The sequence below is a fragment of the Ailuropoda melanoleuca genome, chromosome 1, assembly GCF_002007445.2.
Source record: "Ailuropoda melanoleuca isolate Jingjing chromosome 1, ASM200744v2, whole genome shotgun sequence".
NCBI lineage: Eukaryota > Metazoa > Chordata > Mammalia > Carnivora > Ursidae > Ailuropoda > Ailuropoda melanoleuca.
Genome location: NC_048218.1, coordinates 70,028,740 through 70,050,968, shown reverse-complemented (window position 1 = coordinate 70,050,968; position 22,229 = coordinate 70,028,740). Strand labels below are relative to the sequence as shown.

The 22,229-nt window shown below is 48.1% G+C and overlaps 1 protein-coding gene across 3 annotated transcripts in view; it reads left to right on the top strand.

Annotated features, from left to right (window-relative positions):
• Nucleotides 1–2,275: 2,275 nt before the first annotated feature.
• BDH1 (3-hydroxybutyrate dehydrogenase 1) overlaps nucleotides 2,276–22,229 on the top strand; it is a 39,807-nt gene continuing 19,853 nt past the window's right edge. The window contains exons 1-3 of one of the 3 annotated variants that reach the window (XM_034660717.1): nucleotides 6,964–7,582; nucleotides 14,316–14,424; nucleotides 15,592–15,718. In XM_034660717.1, coding sequence (XP_034516608.1) covers nucleotides 15,636–15,718 — 83 coding nt within the window. In that variant the 5' untranslated portion in view covers nucleotides 6,964–7,582; nucleotides 14,316–14,424; nucleotides 15,592–15,635. Of the gene's footprint in view, nucleotides 2,483–6,963; nucleotides 7,583–14,315; nucleotides 14,425–15,591; nucleotides 15,719–22,229 lie in introns of those variants that run through there. The other 2 variants (XM_034660711.1, XM_011227734.3) reach the window with 2 other exon arrangements.

Sequence of the window (22,229 nt, the reverse complement as noted above, 5' to 3'; positions counted from 1 at the left end):
ATATGATAACTAAATGTAAGTCATTATCCTTAGTTAGAATCTTGACTGAGGGAAAAAACTACAAAAGGACATTATTGGGACAACTGAAAAAAATCTGAGTATAGATGAACTGGATCCTACTATTCTTATCAATGTTGAATTTCTTGAATGTGACAATATAGTATCATGGTTATGTAGGAGAATTGCCTTATCGCCTTGCTCCTTTGAAATAGATGCTGAAATATTTGGGAGTGGTGTGTCGTGATGTCTGTCTGCAACATACTTTCAAATGACTCAGTAAAGTGTCTAAGTGTTAGTGTATGTATGTGTGTATAGGGAAGGCAAACGTGCCCAACTCTTAACAATTGGGACTTTAGATTATTCTATCAATCTTTGAATCTGTATTCCAAGGCAGTCACCTCCTCTATGAAGCCTGCTGCTTGGCCCCAATCTGAGGGAACAGCTCCCTCTTCCATCCTCCCAGAGCCCATGGTTTTGCCTGTTACATCATGGAGTCCAAGCTGTCCTGGAGCGCCATCGTCCCTCTCCTTGGGCTGTGAGCACCTGGAGCTCAGTGACTGCAGGGACCTCAGGAGAAGGAGAGGATGAAAAGCAAGACTTGCCATAGCCCAGCTTAGCCTAGCAGCAACACTCTTGCCTCTGACCTGTGCTCTAAGTCCCCAAGTAATGGCCCTCCCTGCTCCTTTGGGGTCCTACCCTCCCAGACAGAAAGAGAGACCAATTCCAGAGTAGGGGATTTATTTCAATGTTGTGTCAGGGTCTAATTAGGGAAGCAGACCAGTCTGAGTGGGTGTATTAGGGTTAGGGTTCTCCTGAGGAACAGAACCAACAGGATGTGTATGGATGAAGAGAGGGGTGGGAAGAGCGAGGGTTTGGGGGAGAAAGAGGGAAAGAGAAAAAGATTTTAAGGAATTGACTTACATGATTGTAGAGGCTTGGCAAGTTCAAAATCATCAGCATAGGCCAGCAGGGTGGAGATCCAAGGAAGAGCTCCAGAGGAGTCCAAATGTGGTCTGCTGGCAGAATTCCCTCTCCTGAGGAGGTCAGTCTTCCCATTAAGACCTTCATTTGGTTGGATGAGGCCATCCATGCTATGAAGGGTAATCTGCTTTACTCAAAGTCCACTGATTTAAATATTCATTTCATCTGAAAACATCTTCACAAAAACATTCAGAATAATGTTTGACCAAATACGTGGGCACTGTGGACTAGCCAAGCTGACATATAAAATTAAACATCAACAGCCACTCCATGTCAACTTGGCACCCATACATATCTCCTTAAACCATACTTAGTCTCCAAATATAGACAATAATAAGGTAATAATTCCACCTAACTTGATATGACTACCCTGTATACAATTGAAAATGCACTAACCCTTTCCCTAGAAGAGGATGCAAAGTTTGTGGGCGATGCTTACTCTTCTCCTTGCTATCACATAACTTAAATACAATGCTATAAAGTTAACAATACTATGATATATATGATATAAAGTCAAAGTGTCTTATGTTACATAAGGGAATAATAGAGGAAAGAAAACAAAGATATTAAACACACACACACATACCACAAAATAAGGAAGAAATCCTCATGACAATTACAGCCCTTGTTTTCTGTAACTGAGCACGTGGTTGTAGCTGGTATTTATAATTACTTTTTCCTATTGCCCATTCCATATTCCCTTTGTCCTTGTCTGTTTGTGCTTCTTTACCTGGTAGGATGCCCTGAACCTTCATTCATGGAGGATCAAGGTCATTAGCAGTCCTGCCTGAATTTGATTGTTGTAATTTTCCACTGACTTTAATGACAGGGCATGGTAATACTAAGAGACACCCTTAAGGGATCTCCTATAGTCCAGACATACTCTTCCTTACCTCCATCGTGATGTTCAAGGGGTATGTTTTACCCCACCTTCTCACAACTAACTCTGTCTAAAGCTACTTGGACATCTTGAAATCTTTCTCAGGTCCTGATTGTGGGTCATGTTCAGGACTTCTCTGGATATTTCTTTCTGTTCAGACCATTTCCTGTGGTCATATGTCTACATATACCTGGCAGGAGGAGCTTGAGGTGAAGTCAGCTGGAGCTGCCCTTTGGCATAATTTTTTCTGAATAGTCCTTAATCAGTGGCATTTACTCTTGACTCTCTGCCAAACTCACAGACATTTTAAGCTTAAAACAAACATTTACAAAGCTGAACTTTGCCTATTTAATGACAAACACACAAACATCCACAACTCTAAATATTGTATTTTGTCATTAGTTCGTTTTATCAAATGAGTGTGAGAGTTTCCCTTCTCTGCTAAAGGCAAGCATTGAAATAATAGACATACATTTTGGAAGAGGTTTCCAGGAGTGTGTATTACACCCTATTAACTGAGCATTAAGAGGATTCCAGGTGTATCTGGCTTGTACCTTTCCTGGAGAGTACCCTGCGTGCTGATAGTGCTGAGGGGACATTGCTACCCCACCACCAGCGAAGGTGAGTGAATACTGAATGTGAGAAATATCAAAGGAAGGAAAACCTTCAAGTCTTGGGAAGAGCCTGGTTGAGGGGAGGGAGTTGGGGAGAAGTAGATATGCCTTCGGAAAGAGGTTCTGGCAACCCAAAATAGAAAGGCAACATCTTGGCAATTTGATTACCCTTTTGAAATAGGTAGGCCCTATCCTTGGTGCAAGAAGCAGAAAATATTTAGGGGCGCCTGGGTGGCACAGCGGTTAAGCGTCTGCCTTTGGCTCAGGGCGTGATCCCGGCGTTCTGGGATCGAGCCCCACATCAGGCTCCTCCACTAGGACTGCTTCTTCCTCTCCCACTCCCCCTGCTTGTGTTCCCTCTTTCACTGGCTGTCTCTATCTCTGTCGAATAAATAAAATCTTTAACAAACAAACAAACAAAAGAAGCAGAAAATATTTAAAAAATACATATTCGTTTGAAAAAAATTGAATGGATATGAAAAAAATAAGCATACAGATTGGTATCCTGATTTTTAAGAGTTTACTGTAATAAATATTCTTTGAAAAAACAGAATTTGAAGGTCAGAAAATTAGATTTAAGGGTTGAGAATCTTGTCCAATATTTTTCTCTTTCGAAGTTTATATGGTCAATTAGAAACTATAATTACTTTTCCTAGGTGAGGGCATCAGATCTTGACATCCGTATTGTACTTGTTGAAAGAAATTTCCATGTAATAAGGCATTTGAGCTCCTGTTAGATCACTTACAGAAACAATGCCCAACAGGTTATAAAAAATTCTCTATTCCAAATACCCTTATAAACTGGAATTTTCATCTTTTGTTTAAGCAAGAACCTTAGGGCAATTGGTGGTAGGCTTAAAGAAAGTCTTTGGAGGGTGCCTGGGTAGCTCAGTCCATTGAGTGTCCAACTTGATTTCAGCTCGGGTCATGATCTCAGGGTGGTGAGATGGAGCCCCTTGTCAGGCTCCTGCTTGAGATTCTTTCTCTCTCTATCCTGCCCCACCACCCCCGGCTTGTGCACATTCTCTCTCTACAAAAAAAGAAAGAAAGAAGGAAAGAAAGTCTATGGAATAGGATGGACTTATGTGGTATCTGTCTCTGTCACTTGCTAGTTGTGTTCCTGTGGGCAATTTTTTGACCTCTCTAGGCCTCAACTTCCTTAGATGCAAAATGGGGATAATCTTAGGTCACTTTTTTTTTTAAAGATTTATTTATTTATTTGACAGAGATAGAGACAGCCAGTGAGAGAGGGAACACAAGCAAGGAGAGTGGGAGAGGAAGAAGCAGGCTCATAGCGGAAGAGCCTGATGTGGGGCTCGATCCCACAACGCCAGGATCACTCCCTGAGCCGAAGGCAGATGCTTAACCGCTGTGCCACCCAGGCACCCCAATCTTAGGTCACTTTTAAGACTGTTACAGAGATTAAGTGAAATAATGCGCACAAAGCTCTTGACGTAGTGTCTGGTACGTAGCAACTAACTGCTAAGTTGTGCTGTTGAAGACAGGGACCCCACATTTGGTTATCACTGTATTCTGAGAACAAAGCACAATGCCTGTGATATATAATAAAGACTCAGATGTAAACTGAAAGAAGGAAGGAAGGAGATTTATGGGTTGCTCTAGCTTGGGGGGAATGGACAGAAGCAGGGACACTGTTTTTTACCTTCTCATACTTACCGTCTTCAAAGATCCCAATGACCTCAAAGAAACTTTGCTTAAATTTCCAAACTACTGGGGCATCTGCCTGGCTTACTTGGTAGAGCATGTGACTCTTGATTTCAGGGTCCTGAGTTTAGGCCCCATGTTGGGCAAGGAGCCCACTCAAAAAAAAATTTTTTTTTTCAAACCACTCCTCATACCAAACTGTTGTTAAAAAAACCCCCAAATTTTAGTTAAAGACATTGGAGTCAAGAGACAGAAAGGGGGTGAGGATGCGGGTGCCTGACACCGCCCCTCCTTTTCCAGAAAGGTCCAAGCTCTTGTTTTGCTTGCTCATTCACTGCAGGGAGAAGGCTGGGCCTCCAGTTCTCATTCATGGGCAGAATTCAGTATTACAGTCACGTCGGGATCAAGAGCTCTTTTCAGCGCATTAGATTCTGAGCACAGCAGCTTTTAGAATAATCCTTTGAGCTTTTTCTTTGTTTCACTGTCAATTATAGAAAAAGCTGCTTGATACTTTAAAGATTCTGCAGAATTAAGGACATGATATCTAGCCACCTCCCCATTTTTTTTTTTTAAAGAAAATTCAATTGTATCAAAACAAACAGAAGCCCTGTAGGGTTTGGAATAGTAAACGGTGTTATTCTTCTCTCTTCCCCAGCAACGCTCAGCACAGAGGGCTGCACAGGTGGCTCCCGGAGGGCTTCGAGGTGGCTGGCCAAGGGCAGGATTTAACCTGTGCCATTTGACATTCAACACTTAACACTGAGGGCAGAGAAGACCAAGGGCATTCAGAGATGGGACAGGGCCAGGTCTAGAGGGGGAGGGCTGGGGCCTTGGAAGATGAGGGAAGGATTAGCTTGACTGGGATTCAGGAAGCATGTGAGCCAGGAGGCAATTAGGAACTGATATGGACGGGAGCAAACGCTGTGGCTCTCGGGGCAGTGGGGTCTCTTAAGGGGGCTTCGTTCCAACGGAGTCTTTCAGGATGCTACCTCTTCTACAAAGCCCATCCTGAAGCCCTGCCAGAACTCCCACTACACTTACATGTCCCTCTTTTAGAAGACTTACAGGACTTCTAATGATTCATTAACTTCTGTGCATGTCTCGTTTCCCTCGAAGGCAGAGGTGAAGGGCCGCTTCCCTCCCAGACTAGCTGCATAATTTGCAACAGCACCGTGGGTGTTGAAATGAGATGAAACGTGCTAGGTGCCTCACACCATGGCCAGAGACCTTGTATCTGGGTAGAGGAACAGCTTTTACAAGAGGGTGAGGGGAAGAGGAGGGCAGAAAGGAGACAGAATCTCAGCACACACTGTATTGGGAGTGAATTGGGTCCCACATCGTCTCCGCTTCCATGTTCAACCCCAGAGCTGAGCGTTCCTCCAGTTTCAAAGTCAGCAGCCAGGACCTCAGAAACAGGGGAGAGATTTAAGGATTGCTGAGAATGATCTTGTCAGACTCTCATTTAGATCCAGGCCCTCAGCTGGCCCTATCTCTTGGGAGTCCCCACGCGTTCTGCCCGTCTCTGAGAGCTTATTGGTGATGCCCTAGAGGGCAGGGCAACTGGGAGATAAAAGGAGCAAAAGCCCAGGCTGAACAAACTGAGTCCTTGTTAGCAGACTTGGGAATGGTCTGCTGAGAAAGACCCCGACAGGTGGGCAGAGATGCCTCTTTTGGGTTGATTGGCTTTGTCTGGTTTCCTGAAAAACACTCTGAGCAAGAATTTTCATACAGGTAGTTTATTTTGGGATCAAATCCCAAGGAACAGGAATGGAGGGGTGGGAAGATCAGGCAAGGAAGGAAGAACAGACAAAAGCAAACCAAGGGTGCAGTACTGAACTGATAAAGTTGGGCACCACCGTGGAATCTATCCTCTCAGGAGCTATGCAGAATACGCCTTTGAACTGCCCACCAGAAGAATGGAAGAGGGGAGTATTTCTCCATCAGCTTGTTTCTGCCTCAAAGCTTGTCCCAAGAAGTGTTAGTTCTTTGACAATTTGTAGGTATGCCACTTGTGTCAGAATGGGCAGGGATTTTCCGCAGAGGTCCCTGGCTGCTGTGACGGGGAAGACCAGAGGCAAGACGACACCAGGTGCAGCCCAGGCAAGGTGCTCACAGGTAACACCTGTATGCAGTCGTTTGTCACAGCAAAGCTCGAACAAAAAGGTGGGCTGGGAAGCTGTGAGGTCAGCCACAGGTGCAGTCTGATATAACTAACTGCAGATCAAATGTCCTTTCTGTGACTTCCATAAATAGAGCTACATTTCCATTTAATTCTCAGTCCAAAGTCAAGACTTCCGGTTTTTCTAGGTGGAAATAGTAATTCCTCCTTTAATTAAATGCTTTCTTAGCAATGCATAACCCTCAGAGTGTAACCAGCAACCCAATATAATGATTTATGTTATGCCTGTGGCAGGGCGTACCGAGTGAGTATTCTGAAAGACAGCACTGAAGAAAGTACATTGGTTTGAGTTTGTCTGTAAAATGGGTACAGAGAATCAAGTGCATCCTGCCTTTGGGACCCCCCCATTCTTCAAGACTCTATGTGTCAGGAGCTGGGGATAAAGAAGAAATAGTAACTCAAGAAGCTCATGGAACGGAGCTGAGAAGTTCCTTTTAAAGCCCCACCAGGCCAGCGCTTCCCTCCCTTTTTCATCTGCGTAACCCCTTCCCAATCAACGCTTCTGCAATTTGATGGAAACATAGCCGCTGTCACGAGTTTGTCCATAGCTTCCTTCTCTCCTTAGGCGGTTTTTCATCCTAGAAACTTGACGCGGTCATCCTGATCTGTGGGCAATTGGCCCTGACGTTCTATTGTTCAAACTCTGGCAGCTGTGCTATTCTTAAATTACTTTTTAAAATTCATAGGAGTAATTCTTTAAATGCATTTCATCCGATCAAAAGACAAATATAAAAACCACCCAACCAACTCCGATGAGTTCTTAAGTCAGCCAACATGCGCAGAAGCTGGAAGGAGCCTCATTTCTCACCAGGTTCCCTCAGTTCCTGGTGCGGCACCTGCTCCTCCCAGCCCGAGAGCCAGCCTCTGGAGAACGCGGCTGACGGTGGAGATCAGCGCCCGGCAAGGGGTTAATCTCCGGCTGGAAGCCGGATTGGGGGTACCGTCCGCGGGAGGAGGGCCAGGCGGGACGCCGGAGGAGGAAGGAGAAAGCGCAGGAGCACTCCCCGCCCCGGCGACGCCCGCGGTCCGCCCCGCCCCGCGCAGCCAGACAGCTTGCACCCACTGTGTCTAGGCTCGGCCGCATCCGGTAGCCCAAGTAGGAAGCCGCAGCCGTGGGAACGTGTACAGGGGCTTCGAGAAGGAAACGGCGGCAGCGCCCCCATTCGGCCGTCCAAGCCAGGAGTACCCGCGAAGGGTTGGGCTCAGGGGAACGCGCCAGCTGGGCCCTCCGCAGCCGGAGCCCCTCCACCCATTTGGTTTGGGGTAAGAGGAGGGGTCCACATCTCTGCAGCGCGGACGGAATGCGCCGACGCCCCCTGCTCCGTTTGGTTTGGCCTTGCGCGGCCCCTTGGCCGAGTCGCCAGGATGCGGGTGGGGAATGTGGCAGATTCCTACAGGTCTGGCCCTGCAGCTGCGGCCGGGGAAAGGGTGGGGAGATGGACGGATCCTGCCCAGATCCGTCTCAATCCCGGGTGGTCCTCACCCACCGCCTTCCTGGGCCTTCTATCCGCGCTCTGGGAGCCCGCCTGGCGTTTATTATTGGGCATAATGTGCTCCGCAGGAGGAGGCCCAGGCTGAACACGCAGCCGCGAGGCGCCCAGGGGAAACTCTCGGCACTCATCCTTCCCCGCCTCCGCATTTTACAGAAGACCACCCCGGCCCCCCAAAGGGAAGGAAGGGGCCCAAGGTGATTCATAGTCGGAAGCCGAGCGTTCCAGCCGCAGGCTCGGCCCGCCCCCTTCTTCACCGCATCTCCCTCCTCCTGCCCCACATCGCGTCCTCCCCTGCCGCTGGGCCCTCGGGGAGGATGGGAGACGGTGGTTAGGCTGCCGGTCGAGCACTAGCTGCGCCTGCTGTTGCTGGAGGACCGGACAGGCAGCAGGACGGGGAGGAGAGCAGGGGGGGGGGTGCTGGGGGAGGCGCCGCGGGGCCAGCCTGCGGCTGCTGAGGTGATCTCAGGACCCCGCACGCCGAGCTGCCCGCGAGCACCGCGGGGCTTTGGGCGGCTCCGTCTCAGCCAATGGGAGCGCGGCTTGAGCCGAGCCTCTTGGCTCCCGCCTCCGGCCGGCGGGAAGGAAGGGCGGCGCTGCCATTGGCTGCTCGGCCGTCCGCGCGGTGTGGAGCGAGGTGGCGGCGCCGGCGCCTCGGGCTCGGTCGCGTTCTGCTTGAGTGCCCGAGCGTGCGGGAGAAGGTGTCCTGGCTGTCCGCCCGCAGCCGCCTTGGGGAGGGTTTGGCGCTGCTCGCGTGGTTGAGCTCTGCGCGTGTCGTTGAGCTCTGCGCGTTTTTTCCAGCCAGTCGGCCAAAACCGGCCTCGAGTCAGCTGATGGGCTCGCCCTGCTTGGGGGGTAGTTGCAGAGGCACGTGTTTCATTACGAAGGGCAGCCTGCAGGCTTCCTGCCACCCCGATCCTTTATGACGCAGCATATGTCCTACTTTCTACCTGAGCTTTGGAGGTCGGCCTTGCATGGGTTTATATACACCCTGGCGGGCGTGGAAGCCGACCTTGGGAATTTGTGCAGCTTTCCTATTCTCTCCATACACATGTGTATAGTGGCTGTTTCCTGGCAGACAGCAGAGTAGATATTTTGGAGGAGGCGGAAGTCAATGATATAGCACGTGGATCCTATCTGTGGGGAGCTCACAGTGAAGGTGGGAGTTGGTGGATAGGGGCTGTGAATGCTTATAAACAGAAAGACCTCTAATACTACTTGCTTAGGTAAGTGCTGTGCTAAGTGCTGTTACAGAGGCACAGAAGGAAGGGATGGAATGGAAATGTAGGTGAGACACTGAGTTTTTAAAGTTAGGACGTCAGGAAAGGCATCTTGGAGGAGTGTCCTTTGAATCAGGACTTGGTCATATGAACAAGTCAGATGTGGTATGGGATGAGCAAAACATGGAAACTGGAGAGTACAGGGCTTGTTGGGCCATGGTGTAGCAAATGGTAATGAGTAGATGAGAAAAGTACAGTGATTTGGAGGGGCCAGGTGAGGCCTGGCTTGTTTACCCCGATTTGAAATGTGGGAAGCACTTATAAATAGAATGACTCTTCAATTTGTCAGTTGTGCTGATATTATTATTTTTTTATATCTGCACCACAAATCTTGGAAATATCTTTGACTTTTCATTCTTGCGCATTCTCCATTAAATTTGTCAGTTAAATCATATGGGGCTCTACCTTCAAAACGTAGCCAGACTTTGACCATTTCTAATTACCTTAGTGGTTTCCACAAGGGCTGGCAGCCCTTCTGTATATCTCCAGAGAGTGCCTTTTCACATTTCACTGGAGTTGTGCAGTGCACAACTGGGATTACTGCTGCAGCATATAAATGGTCTCTCTGCTTTTCTTCATCCTCAGTTTATTCTTAGCCTGGTGAGATTTACTGTATTAAAACGTAAGTCTGATCATAGTATTCCTCTGCTGAAAACCCCCTTAAGTAACTCCATATTATGTGCCAAATATGTTGAGAGCACTGTTAGGTGTTGGGAGAATGACAGTGACCAAAGCAGACAAAACCCCCTGCTCTCAGAGTTTACATTCTAATGGGACTGAAAGATAACAAGTAAGTTAAATAAGTACAATGTGTATACTGTTATAAGGTAGTAAGTCAAGGAAGGGGGGGGGGATGGAAGTGGGGAAGGGGGGGAATAGAAAATGCCAGGGTGGGGGTGGGGTTGAGGGGGTAGCCAGGGAATGTCTTCCTGAGGAAACATCTGAGTAAAGGACTGACGTGAGAGAAGGAGCCCTGTGGGATAGGGAGGGGGAAGAATGTTCCAAGTAAGGGCAAAGTTTCCGAAACAGGAACTTACTTGTCATGTTCTAAGGATAGCAAGAAGGTGCCGTGAATGGGGGTGGGGGGGGAGGACCCAGATCATGGAGGGTCTTGGGGGCAATCTGTAGTGATTTGGGCTTTTCCTGCGAGCAAGAGTTTGGTGCAGGAGTGACACGATCTGAGTGGTATTTCACAGGATCATCCAGGCCTGTGTTGAGCCGTGTCTGAAGGTGGACGAAGGTGGAAGCCAGGAGCCAAGTCGGGTGGCGATTGCAGTAATCCTGGCAAGGAGTGAAGATGGCTTAGGCAAAGACGGTATCAGAGGGCTCTAGCTATATTGTGAAGGTGGGGTTAGAATGTGCTCACAGCTTGGCTGTGGAGTGTGCAAAAAACCAGAGGGATCGAGAATGAGGAAGGCACAGAGAAGCAGATACTCAGTGCCATAGCACAAGCTCAATTTGGGACAGGTTATTATAAATTAGAATAGATAACCTATTCAATATTCCAGTGGAGATGCTGGGTGGGCGGGTGGATGTATAAGTCTGGAGGAGGAGGCTGGTAGGAGGTAAACATTTAGGAGCTGGCAGCATGTAAATCCTATTTAAAGCTCTGAGAACTCACCATGGGTGTGTGAAGAGCCCGCCGATGGAACCCTGAGACTCCCACCGTTTAGCGGTCTGACTTGAATTTGCTAGGCAGGCCCTATTATCCTAGGGATGGAATGCCTGCTTAACCTGGCAATTTTGACGGCTCTGGTAACCCTTTTCCTGGGGCAGGACAGGTGAGAAGTGGAGAGGAGGAGGCACGGGTTCCTGTTGTCACTGCAAGATCTATAGCGTGGCATTCTCAGAAGATGGGGCGGGCTTAAGAATTAGTAATAATGCTCTGCAGAAAAAACCTGTTTCTGTGCACGTTAGCTGGTATTGTTTTGGCTGCAAGGAACAGAGACTTTAAGCTTACTTAAATCCCATGGAGAGTAAAGACCTCGAGTGCCTTACAGAGCTGAAGGACAGGAGGGCAAATGGGTCTCAGAAGCAGCCCTGCCCTGAGGAGGCTCTGCTGTTGTGTTTCTCTTTTTTCTCTCTGTCCATCCCTCCTCCTTTCTGCCTGTGTGCCTGACTCTTCTCTCTGCAGGTCGGCTTTCTCCATCCTTTCTGGCTTCAGGCCCAGTGTGGCATGGCTGCCCCCCTCCCCACTACTGAGCACTTGTCCCTGCCCCTTCCCCAGAGGCCAATTTGCATTCTTTCACAGAGCCAGGGGACAGAATGATGGGTTCACTGTGTCCTCCAGTCCTCCATGGCCAGATGGCAGGTCTCACTGGCCAACTACAGCTGTGGAGGCCAAATCCTGTGGGCGAGAGACAGGTCTGAGAGGGCAGGGATCAGGTGAGCAGGACCCAAAGATGACCACCTCAGAGAGTGTTGGTTCTGTGTTGTCTGAGGAGAGCTGGCATCACCTGAGTTTAATCAGGTGACTGGACTGTCTCTCACACTAACTGAAGTGTCTGCGTTAGGTTTGCCTTCGCTGAACTGGGCTGTACAGGTAAACCCTTTGCCCTTACTGAAGGTCTCTGTCACACAGCTATGAGTCACCTCTGTATCTATGATAAAATGGTGGCGAGACCGTCATCTATATATCATTTAATGTTCCTCTATATAAGACTTTGGTTCCAGAATAGTCCTCTCTCTAAGGAGTAATGGTCATCTTTTTTGAATTAGGGCTTTAAACCATGTCAGGTTTCCCTTTTGCATGGCCTTAAGGAAGCCCCTGTTAACTGTGCGGTTAGCATGTGTAGCTGAGCTGGGCTGGAACTTTCAGGCAAGCTTATAGTACGTAACCAGAAGGGAAATAGCCAAAGGATAATGTATATCTATCTGGGTAGGGGTTTCAAACTCAAATGCCCGCAGAGTCCAGGAAGTTAACAAAGGGGATTGCGGTTAGGCTGAAGATAGAGAGTAAATGTAAACCTTGTATTGAGCTCAGGCATAACTTAGCTGCCTAGTTACATTGCCTTTTAAAACACTAGGCTGGCCAAACAGAAACAGCCAGGTAGGACACGTTGGAGGCAGACTGCCGGTTGTCAGACCTTCGAATCTCACACAGAAGCTCACTGGTTTTAAGCTCCTCAGTGTGGGGTCCCTACATAGGAACATTTCCTGCCTAAACCCATCCTGCCCTCCTCAGGGGGATAGGGCCTTCCTTCCCCACTTGGTAGTGCCAAGGCTCATCGAGACTTCGCATCTAGAAACACATACGTTGTCTTTCCTGCCTAAGGCCTGCCTCCTGTGTTCCTGTTGCCTGCTGATGGCCTGCTTTTTCCAAGGATTTCAGTATGGGGAATGTCTGTCCCTTGCGAGAGAGACCTTGATCCTAACCTACAGGAATGCAACCAGCTACGTCCTCTGCGAGATAGTCCTGGTGGCATGCCACAAGGGAGCCCAGCACTGGGGCCAGGATGCACACACTGTTTTTTTGGAAAGACGGTACATTCCACAGGTTATGCACAGGTGACACATTGAAAATGGAAGGGGGTGCCCTCGAGAGTACATACAGGTGTTCTTAGTGTTAGAAAAGTTTCTCCCTTGGGGTGCCTGGTGACTCAGTCAGTTAAGCATCTGCTTTCAGCTCAGGTCATGATCCTGGGGTCCTGGGATCGAGCCCCATGTCTGGCTCTCTGCTCAGCAGGAAGTCTGCTTCTCTCTCTCCCTCTGCCACTCCCCCTGCTTGTGCTCTCTCTCTTTCTCAAATAAAAAAATAACATCTTTAAAAAGATAAGAGAGGAAAAGAAAAGTTTCTCCCAGATTCCAGATTGGCATGTGAGCATCTTGATTTCGTGACAGTATCTTCTAAATTTGGTCCCTGACAGTCAAGTCCTCTGTGCCAAGTTACCCTGGGGGAGCTGACTGAGTACAAGGCACAGGAGACTGTCCCCCCCCACCCCCAAAAGGTGCTCTGCCTTCTTGCAGCACCCAGCTTTCACAGCCACCTCTGTTTCCAAACCAAAAGGCAAGTGAGGGCTTTTCAAGTTTGAGAACTTCATATTAACAGGGAAGAAAGCCCAGTACTAGGCATTAAGATGGCAAACATCCCCGAAGACTGCATGGGAATCCCACGGCCTATAGCACTGTTTGCTGTGGAAAAAGCAGCATATTTTAGAAACTTAAAAAGGAAGAAGAGATCTAAAATCCTACCATTCTGTGTGTAAGAGATGACATCACGAATAGTGCATTTATTCAAAGGGCCAAGTTTTCATGTACTTTAAGCTATTTTTACTCCAGGACTTTCCGATATTGCTGACTTGAGGGAAAATAAAATTGAAAGCAGCCCTCTGTGTGGAGATACCATGCCACAGACACTGAGCAGAAGGGATGAAGGGCTTTAATTACAGACTACTGGATTTGGAGTCCGCCAGTGGTCGTGACCTCAGACTCTGGTCCTGACGGAGAGGGAGAGGTGGAGACGTGTGTACTCAGCCAGCTCAGAGGTTAGGGTGGGGACTGGGCCCCCAGGCGAAGGCTGAGCCATGTGGGCTCAAGCCTTCTCTGAAGGGCCAGTTCGGGCTCCATTTTGCTGTCGCCTGCCAAGTGCTTGCTACGGTAACTTCAGTGTCGGCCAGAGGCCAACTTCCTACACACAGCTCATCCCCACTCGCAGAGACTCACTGAATGCCTCCTTTGTGTCAGGCTTCTTCTGGGCAGGAAGGATTCAGTGGTGAGCAAGACTGACAAGGCCCCTGGCCCCACTGAGCTGATGATCTAGAAGGGGAGGATAAAGTAAAGAAACACGGTGCTTTTGGATTGAAGAGTGATCTTACAGAGAGCAATCTCTGTGTGCTGCATGGGGGATCTGGGACGGCCCCTCTGAAGTCCGAAGAGTCAGAAGGACTCAGCCACCTAGCGTGAGGGAAGAGCAAAGGCCAGGGCCCTGAGGTGGGAAAGAGCTTGGCACACACACAGAAGCTTTCAGAAGGTCAGTGTGGCTATAGAGCAGTGAGCAGAGGGGAGGGTGGTGCCAGACAAGGCTGGGAAGGGAGGCAGAGGCCCACTCCCAGCAGGCATGGAGAGGAGGCTTTTAGGCAAAGGAGTCACATAAGTTGACAGGTTTGGGTTTTTTTTTTAAGATTTTATTTATTTGAGAGAGAGAGGCAGAGAGAGAGCATGAGCCGGGGTGGGGGGGGAAGCAGCCTCCCCACTGAGCTGGGAGCCTGATGTGAGGTTCAATCCCAGGACCCTAAGATCATGACCTGAACCAGCGTTTAACCGACTGAGCCACCCAGGCGCCGCACCTGACCAGTATTATGAAGATCTTTCTGGCTGCAGTGCTGGGAATAGTGTGGTGAGTAGGGACAGGAGTGGAAGCAAGAGCCTGGGGCATAGTCCGGGAAAGATCACACTAGCCAAGGGATCCCTATTTGCTTTCCTTTCTTGAAGATTAAACAGATTAAACACCTCCCCCTGCCGCCCACAGAGAACCGTGCAGTGGCTAGCCAGGTGATGAATTGACTCCAGACCTGGTGGCCCAGGTCACCAGTTAGGGTGGGCGGCAGGACAAGGGCCGGGAGAAGCTGGCTCCCAGGCACAACCTCGTTCCTGCTAATAGTGCTGTAGCAAACCTGCCGGGAGAGGCCAGGGCGGCTCCCCAGGAGAAGGGCCATGCTCCTCTGGCTGCCGTTGCCTTGCTCAGCTCCCTCCTGGCCTCCCCTTGCTTCCTCTGGACCGAAGCTGATGCACACACCAGTCCAAGGTCAATCATGCACAGCCAGTCCTGTGCTCAGTAGCCTTAAGGTGACTTAAGGTGACCACACGGTACATGGCCTTGTTGCAGTAAGGTTGATTTGACTTCAAAAGAGGGTTGGGAGGGGAGAGACTCTGTGTGTGTGTGTTTTAATTTAGGTTGATGAACGCATGTCTCACTTTCTAGCTCCAGGCTCCATGCCCCAGAGCTGCTGAGGAGTTGAGCCTCAGAGCCAAACCCTGTGTGTGGTGGGGTGGGGGAGATTGGTGGAAGGCTGAGCCCAGTGATATGTGGCACGGGCTGGGAGAGTTGCCTGTGGAGACATGTGGCCAAACAGAGCGCAGGCCGATGCCCTGGGTCACCATAGACTGATGATCTGCTGGTCATCGGGAACACAGAGAAGGAATGGGGCTCATGGAGTTGGAATCCCCGCGGGGGTGGGTCCCCAAGTCCTCCCCCCCATGGTTGCTACTTCACTTGGTGACCTGTTACAGATGGGTGACAGCTCGCCCACAGTTGCCCAAGGACTTGGTGGCACAGCCAGAACTAGACCCCAGCTCCTGACTCTTTCCATCATATGAGGCTGCAGCTGGATGAGGGAGGTCCAGGAGGACCCTGCCTGGTTCCGTGACTGGACCTGGGCGAGACGGACAGAGCCCAGTTGGACTCTTACAACCTGCAGCAAAAATGGCCACTCCCACCTCAGCCCCTGAAGGAGACACCCATGGAGGCAACAAGGCAACGCTGAGGGTGCATTTTGTGTTTCAGAACCCACCAGGAGGAGGCCCACCGTTCTACCTCTTGTGGCCGCCATGCTGACCGCCCGCCTCTTCAGACCCCTGTCACAGCTCCCAGGGAGAACCTTGAGTTGCTACAATAGAGAAAATGGAACAAGGTAAGAAACAAAAGGGTGGAGGTGCCCTAGAGGGTCACACTTAGTGGGCAAAACAGAGCTCGTCCCACATAGATGCTGGAGGAGGTGAGAAGGCCTGACTCTCAAAGATATCTGTCAGTCCTGCTGTCCCCCAGCGGAGAAACACAAAGGTGTCCTCAAAAGACAAAGACCTTCACAGGGCACGGAAGAAGATCTTTCATCCCTGCTTTGTGTTTTTCAACTTTTTATTTTGAAATAACTACCCTTATTTGAAAGTTGCAAAAATAGTACAGAGTTCCTGTGTCTTGCTTCACCTCACTTCCCTGCATGTTGACATCTTACAAACCATAGCGCAATCATCAAAACCAGCAAATGACCGCTGCGGTAATATGGTGAACTAATCTACAGATCTGATTCAGAAGTCACCAAATGGCCTACAAATGGACCTTTTCCTGGTCCCAGGTACAAACCAGGCCCCCACAGTGCATTTAGCTGTCATGTCTCCGCAATCTCTTCCTCCTGGGAATGGTTCTTCAGTCTTGGTTGTTCATGACCTTGACACTTTGGAAGAATGCCTATCAATTTGGGTTTGTGTGGTGTTTCGTTGTGTGTACATTCGGATGTGTATGGAAGAACCCCCCCCAAATAAGGTGATGCCCCTCTTGGAACGTTGCCTCGGGAGGCATAGAATGTGTGTGTGTGTGTGTGTGTGTGTGTGTTTTAAAGATTTTATTTATTTATTTGACACAGAGAAAGCGTGGGCACAAGCACAAGGAGTGGCAGGCAGAGGGAGAGGGAGAAGCAGGCTCCCTGCTGAGCAGGGAGCCCGATGTGGGGCTCGATCCTAGGACGCTGGGATCATGACCCAAACTGAAGGCAGACGCTTAACACCCAGGCGCCCCAGGAGGCATAGAATGTTGATGTGTCTCAATACTTTGATCACCTGGATAACTGCTCTTTTCAAATCTCACACATGAAACCAGTTAACTAAAATGTCCAGTGGCTTCCCTGAACGGTGTGCATGATTTAGAGAAAGCATGAAGCACAAGTTAAACAAGCAGCTCTTCTTTGAGAACTTCTGGAATCGCCTTTTCCAAGGGGGTGCAGAGTGCTCTGTTACCTCATTTTCTTCTCTCGCAGCCAGAGCAAGGAAAAAATAATACACTTCCCATTCTTTTATATTTGAGAGGAGTGAAATGAAGGGTCAGGTTAAATGCAAAATCTCAGCAGCTAGAAAATCGATGGATATTTTCGAAGCCAATAAATAAGCCTGTCTCAAAGAACATGCATTTAGGCTTTTAGGACCATTTGCTTAAAATCATTTCCATGGGCTACAGAAGCTTGGTTGGAAACGGGCTTCAACTAACAGAGGACATCATAGAAGAAGAGTATGAAATGGCCCTTCCCACAGAGGCCACATCCCACGGAAGGGGGAATGGAGCCTGGCTCACTTGAAGGACTCCGACCTGACAATCTGCCTTGGTTACTGGCTCTGCACAGCCCTTGGATTTTGAGTTTCTGGCTTCAGTAGAAGGCTCTGGCCCTGCCCTGGGAGAGGTGACTTACTGATGCATTCCCCACCTCCCGGATCCTGGTTACACAGACCAGCTGGGCTAAGGCCAGTGGTCAGCTCTGCCTGCCTGGGCATGACATGTAATACTCCAGGAGAGCCTGATCTGGGCAGAGTGGGGAAGGGCTCCTTTACCCCTTCCAGCCTTGGTTCACGTAGATTCTGCTGGCAGTGACATCCCTTGTGATTCATGGTTGACCAGACTCTGTTGTTTTTGCATATGCTGCTGTGTGAGGCCGTATTCCTCCCAGGCTGCACTGTGTCACTGACATTTGGCCCTCCTAGACCCCGTCTTATTATAGTCAGCCTGTCCAATTACTTCATCACGACTCCTCTCCACAGAAAGCTGGGTTACTCCTTATTGTTGCGGATTCATGGTGGGAGAGACACAGACAGGTGAGATGGAGAAGAGGCCAGAATTAATGCCCTGGCCAGCTTTAATCATCTCAAATGACATCTCAAATGTGGCCTGGCAAGTTCCTAGATGACAGGACTCTGGGTCCAGGAGGTTCTTCCACAGGCCCTTGGGGAAAGTGCCAGATTGTACCTTCTCTGCCCCACCTAATTGCACTTGTTAGCTGAGGACAGCAGTCAGCGAGCTCTTCTCTGAATGGGGCTGCTGCCTCTTTGGGGTTCGACCCCTCAGAAAACTGAATCAGAATGTCAATGGCAGGGACCTGGGAGTCTGCATTTTAATAAGCTTCCAGATGCTTGTCCACTAAAGTTAGAGAATTGAGGTACTGAGGTCTTCCCAAGGAGCCTCCAGACTGAGAAGTAGCCCCAGGCTAGGGATCCTGCAGCGTCTGCAGTGGCCACGGGGAGAGGCTGGGAAGCCAATTATCCCTGGGAGGGTACTCTGGTGTTGCTGGACCTTCCCCCCGCTAACGCCGGCTCCACTCACTCGCCTTGTCAGGGTTCTACCTCTTAGAGGTTGGGTGTGGAGGGGTGGAGCCTTGTGCTCTCGGGAGAGGAGGAACCCAGCCATTGACAGCTGGGGTTGAGCACTAGAACTTGCTATCCTACACCCAAGGAGAGTCAAGTTTGAGCCGGCATATATTTGAGAAGAGGGAGGGAGATTAGAAAAAATCTGGCAGCAAGTCAGTTTGAAATAAATTCTTTCTCTTGCTGTGACCTTTCTGTTACTTTTTAAAGCATCAAATAGTACAAAGGGGACTTGTGGGCATAGAACACATATAATCTGGTCAAAAGAGACATGCAGTTTAACCCCTGGGGTCTCGGGAAAACAGTGATTTTCTTTGAATAAAGTCATTTAACTACCTTTGGGTTTACTAACCATACCATTCAGCTCACACTTAAGACCACCATGCACCAGGACTTAAAATCCAAACAGACTCTTCTGTGGCAATTCAAAAGGACAGGAGTTTACCTTGGCAGATTTTCCTAGTGGACCCTCGTTTCCGTCTAATGAACCCATTGTTCTTTAAGAATGTTGGATAACACATTTTTTAAAACATTTTTTTAACGATTTTTAAAATGTGTTTATTAGAAAGAGAGCGCAAGGGGGAAGAGGGGCGGAGGAAGGAGGAGAAGCAGACTCCGCTGCTGGCAAGGAGCTTGACACAGGGCTGGATCCCAGGACCCTGAGATCGTGACCTGAGCCGGAGGCAGCCGCTTAACCGACTGAGCCACCCAGGCATCCCTAGATAACACATACTTATGAATATTTTTAAAACTGTATGTTTTGAATAGGTAATATATTCACATAGTACAAAATTCAACTGGTACAAAATAATACACAGTAAAAAAAAAGTTTCTCTCCTACCTCCTCTCCCGTTACCAGCTGCTCAACTGCTCCTGCCACCTCCATTTATTGTTTGTGGTTTAATACTCATTTAAAAATTAACAGTACTTTGGGGCACCCGGGTGGCTCAGTTGGGTAAGCATCTCCCTTTGGTTCAGGTCATGATCTTGGGGTCCTGGGATCGAGCCCCAGGTCGAGCCCCATTCTGGGCTTCCTGCTCAGTGGGGAGTCTGCTTCTTCCTCTCCCTCTGCCTGTCCTCCCTCTCTTTCTCTCTCTGTCTTTTGTCTCAAATAAATAAAATTTAAAAAATAGATTAAGGGGTGCCTGGGTGGCTCAGAAATGCCAACCTCTCCCCTGCTCATGCTCTCTCTCTGTATCTCTCTGTCTCAGATGAATAAATAAAATCTTTAAAAAATAGATTTAAAAACACTCAACAGTACTCCTCCTTCTGGAAAGATGGAGTAGATGTACTTTTCTCTATTCCTTCCATTGGATACAACTAAAAGCCCCAGGTTATATAAAACAAGCATAACAAGGCTCTAGAAGATGGAGAAGAGACGATGGATCAGCCAGGGACCCCAGGGTCCAAGAAACAACACAGTGATGAGCTCTTTAGGTTTACTTTCCTCTTCATCTTCCCCACACTTGGAGCTGAAGAGGCTGGCAACCCAGAAATGCCAGTGAGCTCAGGACAAAAAGCCCCAGCGAAAGCCTGCTCTCTCTAGCCCAAAGACCAGCCTAGCAAGACAGAAAACTTGAGACAGTAATTGCTGTACTCCAGCCAAACACCACAGGAAAAGCCGTGGCCCCATCCCTACCTGCACCTGCAAAAGTGGGTGCTGAGCCTCGACTTCCACGTTCACCAGGCTGCAGTGAGGTACCCCAGTCCCTCCAGCAGAGGTGGCATCCCAGAAAGCCAAGGACGGGCCAGGCCTTTTGTTCTCACCCAGCAGCAATCAGGCACCCTGCCTTCTTGGGTGGGAGTCCGGGAGAGTCAGGACTTTGCCAGCCTCTCAGCAGTAATGACACCACACATTCCCATGCATGTGGGGGGCGATAGTGAGGCACTCCAACCCCTCCCAGCCAGGGAGTAGAAGTGGAGACCTAGTAGGGAGCGGGAACTCCCGTCCCTACCCTACAGTAACACTTCCCAGTTTAGTTTATGAAGGTAGTATTACCTGGATTTCCAAGCCAGACAAAGGCTATACCAAAAAAAAAAAAAAAGAGACCTGCATACCATTATTATTCATGAATGTAGATGCAAAAATTCTTAAAATATTAGCAAATAGAGTTTAGCAATACAATGGGTGTGCTCCAGGAACTGAGATAACACACAAAAATCAATGTATTTTTATATCCCAGCAATGAACCTCAGGATCAAAATTTAAAACAATACCATTTAAAATGCTCAAAAAAATGAGGTACGGAGGTATAAATACAACAAGCACGTACATGATTTGTACTGCAGAAAACTATACAGTGCTGATGAAAGAAATCAATGATCTTAATAAATGATGAAAGAAATCAATGATCCCATAGTAAGTTCAGGGATTGAAGGACTCAAACATGTAAAAATGTCAGTTTCCTCCAAATTGATATATGAGTTTAGCACAATTTCTATCAAAATCGCAGTCAGAATTTTGTAGATAAGGACAAGATGGTTCTAAAATTTATATGAATAGGCAAGGAAAATAGAATAGCAAAAACAATTTTGAAAAGGAAAAATAAGATGAGAGCACATAGCTCAATGAAACATAAGAGAGAATCCAGAAATAAGCCCACACAAATATGCCTGACTGATGTTTGACAAAGGTGCAAAAGCAATTCAAGGCAGAAAAGAGAACATTTCCCAAAAAATGGTTCTGGAGCAATTGGACATTCATAAGCAAAACAATAAACTTTGACCTAAGTCTCACATCGTATACAAAACTCAAAATGGATCATGGGCTTAAAATGTAAAACGTAAAACGATCAAACCTTTAGGAAAAAAAAGAAGAGAAAATATTCGGGTTCTGGGAGAGGCAAAGAGTTCTAAAACTTGACACAAAAAGCATGACCCATAAATCAGACCTCATCTAAATGAAACACGTTCCCTCTGCGAAAGTCCCTGTGAAGAGGAGGAAAAGACGGCTTGCAGAAGAGGAGAAAATATTGCATCCTGCTGGTAACAGAGGACTAGCATCTAAAATCTGTAAAGAACTCTCAGAACTCAAGAGTGAAAGAACAAACAATACAATTAGAATATGGACAAAAGAAGGGAGCCTGGTGGGCTCAGACAGGAGAGCCTGCAACTCTTGATCTCAGGGTTGAGTTTGGGCATGGAGCACACTGCAAAGCAAAAAGAAGCAAACAAAAACAGTTGAATGGTGAAACGACCTGTGGTATGCCCACACCATGGAATACAATTTAGCAATTAAAAAAAAGAACAAATTACTGATATATGTAACAATCAGGATGAATCCGAGAATTATGTTGAGTGAAAAAGCAATCCCAAAAAGTTATATACTGTGTGACTCCATTTTTATAACATTCTTGAAAGGACAAAATTATAGAGATGAACAGATTGGTGATTAAAGAGGATGTGGGGTGGGGCAGAAGCAGGTGTGACTATAAAAGGGTAACATTAGGGATCCTTGTGGTGATGGAAATGTTCTGTATTTTCACTGCCTCTGTGTCAATATCCTGATTGTGATATGGTGCTCTAGTTTTGCAAAATGTTACCATTGGGGGAAATTGGGTAAAAGGTTACAGGGCATCTCTCTGTGTTATTTCTTAACTGCATTTGACATCTACAATTATTTCAAAATAAAAGTTTAATTGGAAAAAAACTATCAGGGGGCGCCTGGGTGGCTCAGTGGGTTAAGCGTCTGCCTTCGGCTCAGGTCCTGATCTCAGGGTCCTGGGATCGAGTCCTGCATTGGGCTCCCTGCTCAAAGGGGAGTCTGCTTCTCCCTCTCCCTTTGCTCCTCCCCCCACTCATGCTTTCTCTCGCTCACTCTCAAATAAATAAATAACATCGTTTTTAAAAAGGAAAGAAAAAAACTATCAGGAAGTAGAATAAAACCTTGGGGTGAAGACATTGAATTTGCAGAAGGCTTTGTTAACAAAGCTGTATCACCGGAGGGCGATTCCTACACAGTGGCAAAAATGGCCCCTGCACCTGTTGGCTGACTTTGTCCCAGCCTAGCAAGCCTGAAGG